Raw genomic sequence first — 4,020 nt, forward strand, 5'->3', positions numbered from 1 at the left:
GTACTCGTTGCTGTGCAAGTCTTTGATTATGACCAAGCATAATATACTTTGACGACGAAGGACGATTGAATAATACGTGAAAGTTTATTTCATCAAATCCACGCATGAACTTGAACATCAGAATTAAATCACTTTTTATTCTTCTTTCTTCAAGTGTCGTAAGATCTAACATGACTCTTCGCTGCTCGGCGGTGCAATGCTTAATCTTAGAAATAGTTTTTGTAGGATGGTTTTAAACTTTTTCTGGCGCTTCTATGTCTGCCTGTTGGTAAAGTGGCTACGCTTGGATAGTGTACTCTCAGTAAGGACGAACATACATGTTACACTTCTTACCACAGTGAAAAACTAGGGCTGCGAATAGTTTTTTTCAGCCTCTCTAAGGAGTGATTAGCGTTCATCACAGCTGCAAAAACTTAAGCATTACGTGTAATATCATTTGAGATAAGAACTCCAAGATCTTTGTCTACCTGAGCAACTTGGATTGCAAATGGCAGGTCGTCAGATCCTGGAATTAATAGTCTTGTATTGATACCTTTTTTTTGGTCAGTTTGCATGACTACTAACTAAGTAAGTATGCATAACTAGTAACGAAGTAACTAAATTTGTTTAAAAAAGAAACGTTGTTGACGTCAACTTTTCTCGACTTCCCCCCTCCCCCTTGTCAAAAATTGTCAAAAATCTCTAGGGTCTTCCTCCCCCCTATTTTGTTGACGTAGTTAATGAACTTTGTTAATGAATTAGTTAATGACGTAGTTAAAACCCTCTTCAAAAACTTAAACATTTTAATTTTTTTGACCATAACTTAAGAAACAACCATTTTATATATTAAATTAATAAAATATTAGTATGATAAACGTAATAAAAGTTATTATGATGATAAATTGTGTAAAAGTACTATATACTATTCTTACGCTTTTAAAATATTTTAAAAAAACCCTTGATTAAGGTAACAACCCCTATTGACGGTAAAATGTTTATTTTCCTAGAATTTCGTGTACGCGTGATATTAGCTCGAACTGTAAGCGATACCAAGTGTGCGTGGAGCTGCGTATTATCAACTACAGTAACGGCGCATAATAATATATAATTATAATATCAACTTATTTCATTTTCTTGCTTTTTATATAGTATAAAGTATACGTTTTTAAGATAGGTTTATAGTAAATAGCTAAAATTTCTAAGAAGTTATGAAGGTTGATGATTCCAATGCTCCTGCCATACAGCCTATTGATCAGAGTTCTATTCATCACATTTGTTCCGGACAAGTAATTCTTGACCTAGCTACTGCAGTAAAAGAACTAGTTGAAAATAGTCTTGACGCTAATGGAAAGATTATAGAAATTAGACTTAAAGAATATGGAAAAGAATACATAGAGGTTTCTGATAACGGCGATGGTATAGAAGAAAACGACTTTGAATCTCTATGTTTAAAACATTATACATCTAAGCTTAAAGAGTTTTCAGATTTAACATTTGTTAGTACGTTTGGATTTCGGGGAGAAGCTCTAAGTTCTTTATCTGCATTAGCTGATGTGGTTGTATCGACTCATTCAAAAACTTCAAATGTTGGATATAAACTTGAATTTGATCACAGTGGCAAGCTTGTTAAAAATACATCTGTAGCTCGTGCCACTGGAACAACTGTCACTGTTAGTAATCTCTTTTACACTTTACCTGTGAGATATAAAGAGTTTCATTTTAATATAAAAAAAGAATTTTCCAAATTAATTCAAGTTTTATATGCTTACAGCTTAATAAATAATGGAGTTCGTTTTTCGTGTATAAATCAAGTGGGGAGTAAAAAAAAAGTGCTTCTTTCAACTGATGGAAATAAAAATGTACCAAGTATTATTAGTGGTATTTTTGGAGAAACACAGACCAAGCAACTGCTTAAAATTGAGCAAATTAGCAAGTTTGATAACTCAGTTTTAGAAGAATACAATCTCCCTACATCTTTTGTGATCCAATTTGATGGTCATTTTACACTTAATGGTTTCATATCAGCAGCAGATCATGGATCAGGCAGGAACTTGCCTGATAGGCAGTTTATTTTTATAAATAATCGACCTTGTGACTTTACAAAATTACTTCGCCTTATAAATGAAGTTTATCATACATATAATAGACATCAGTATCCTTTTATATATCTTAATATTTTAGCAAGAAAAGATTGTGTAGATGTCAATATTACTCCAAATAAAAGACAGATAATGGTACAAGAAGAAAAGGTCTTGCTTGCATTTGTAAAATCAACTTTAAAATATATGTTTGAAAATTTAGTAAACCATTTCAAAGATAATGCTACCTTTAAATCCAGCAGTGAAATGTCTGTTTTTAAATTAAGAAATCCTCAAAATGAGTTTCATTATGTAAAAAATGATAAACAGTCAGTTTTTAGTCCGCTTGAACAATTTCGATGTAAATATGATAGCAGTTCAACATTAGAAGTTGAACAGACTTGTCAAACAGTTCAGACTCGTCATACTACTATTACTAATTTATTTAAGAAAGTATCAAGCATGAAAAGATGTCAATCGAATGATCAAATTTGTGACAGTGAAAGTAAGAAGTGTAAACTGAGTGAAAACTCAATTCTTGATGGTTCACATTTGGAATCTGTTGAAGAGATAAACAGTCAAAATTTGAAAAATATTGACGAAAAATATTTAGTTAAAAATACAGCTTTGTTATCACCATGTTTAAGTGATAATAAATGTCTCTCTGAGGAAAAGTTTATCCTGCAACCAATCATTTATGAAAATGGATTATTCAGTAATGAAATTATAAAAAATGAAAAATGCCATGATTTAATATTAGTTACAGATACCTTAAATACCTTAGTTAATGAAAGTGTTAATGCAGATGATATTTTAGACATTTCTGTGATTGAAAATAAATATATAAAAAAAGTTGATCAAGACAAAATTGTTGCAACATTTGATTTTTCAATCTTAAAAGAATATTATCAAAGACATACATTTTGTGAACAAAATACTTCAACTTTATTTCATGCAAAAATTAATCCTTCAGATAATTCAGCTGCTGAAGAAGAACTTACAAAACATGTTTCAAAAGATATGTTTGCAAAAATGGAAATAATTGGACAATTTAATTTAGGATTCATTATCACAAAGTATGAAGAAAATTTATTTATTATTGACCAACATGCTACTGATGAAAAATATAATTTTGAAACCTTGCAAAAAAAACATATTTTGAAAGGACAGCGCTTGATTGAGCCAATTTCAATGGAGTTGACATTAGTAAATGAATCTATACTTATTGATAACATCAATATTTTTAAAAAGAATGGGTTTGAGTTTAAAATTGATTATGAGGAGACCGGGAATAGCAAAATTAAGTTGCTTACTGTTCCAACAAGTCTGAATAGCAGTTTTAGTGTGTCTGATGTTGAGGAGTTGATATTTATGTTAAATGATTCACCGGGTGTAATGTGTCGTCCGTCTAGAGTTAGACAGATGTTTGCTAGTAAAGCATGCAGATCCTCAGTTATGGTAGGAACTGCCTTAGATCATTTTATGATGAAACGACTTGTTCAACACATGGGAGAAATAGAGCATCCTTGGAATTGTCCACATGGAAGACCCACAATGAGGCATCTTATTTGCTTGCAGAGAATTAATTACGATTGAGCTTTACAATTTTAATTTTTATGATATATTTTTTTAATAGAGAAAAAGTAGGGGAAGGGTTTAAAGATTTTTCAAAACAGAATAAAACTTAAACTAATGACAGTGGTAATAAGCAGTTAATGGTAAACCTGAGCTGAGTTGTGCAACATGCGCCTCTAGCCTGTTGGAGGTTTAAGTTCATTAGTTTTTTACACCCAACTTTGTAAAGGTCATTTAAAAAAATATATATTTTAGACTGTAAAAAATAGGTTATATTTTTAAGCATTTAACTTTAGTAGCTTATGTTATGTTATTTAATAAGTTGCTAAAAAGTATACTATAAAACAATGCTTAAACTGTATGATCCTATTTTCTCAGCGAACTTTAA

General features: G+C 30.8%; 1 protein-coding gene across 1 annotated transcript; it reads left to right on the forward strand.

Moving 5' to 3' along the window:
* Positions 1 to 1,019: 1,019 nt before the first annotated feature.
* LOC100206285 (mismatch repair endonuclease PMS2) lies at positions 1,020 to 4,020 on the forward strand. Its single transcript, XM_065807405.1, has one exon. The coding sequence runs from the start codon at positions 1,188 to 1,190 to the stop codon at positions 3,651 to 3,653; it is 2,466 nt and encodes an 821-aa protein (XP_065663477.1). The 5' UTR covers positions 1,020 to 1,187; the 3' UTR covers positions 3,654 to 4,020.

The sequence above is a fragment of the Hydra vulgaris genome, chromosome 10, assembly GCF_038396675.1.
Source record: "Hydra vulgaris chromosome 10, alternate assembly HydraT2T_AEP".
Lineage (NCBI taxonomy): Eukaryota > Metazoa > Cnidaria > Hydrozoa > Anthoathecata > Hydridae > Hydra > Hydra vulgaris.

What these genes read in the sequence shown, in the direction of transcription:
- LOC100206285 (XM_065807405.1), top strand. Translation starts at nt 1,188, where the DNA reads ATGAAGGTTGATGATTCCAATGCTCCTGCCATACAGCCTATTGATCAG.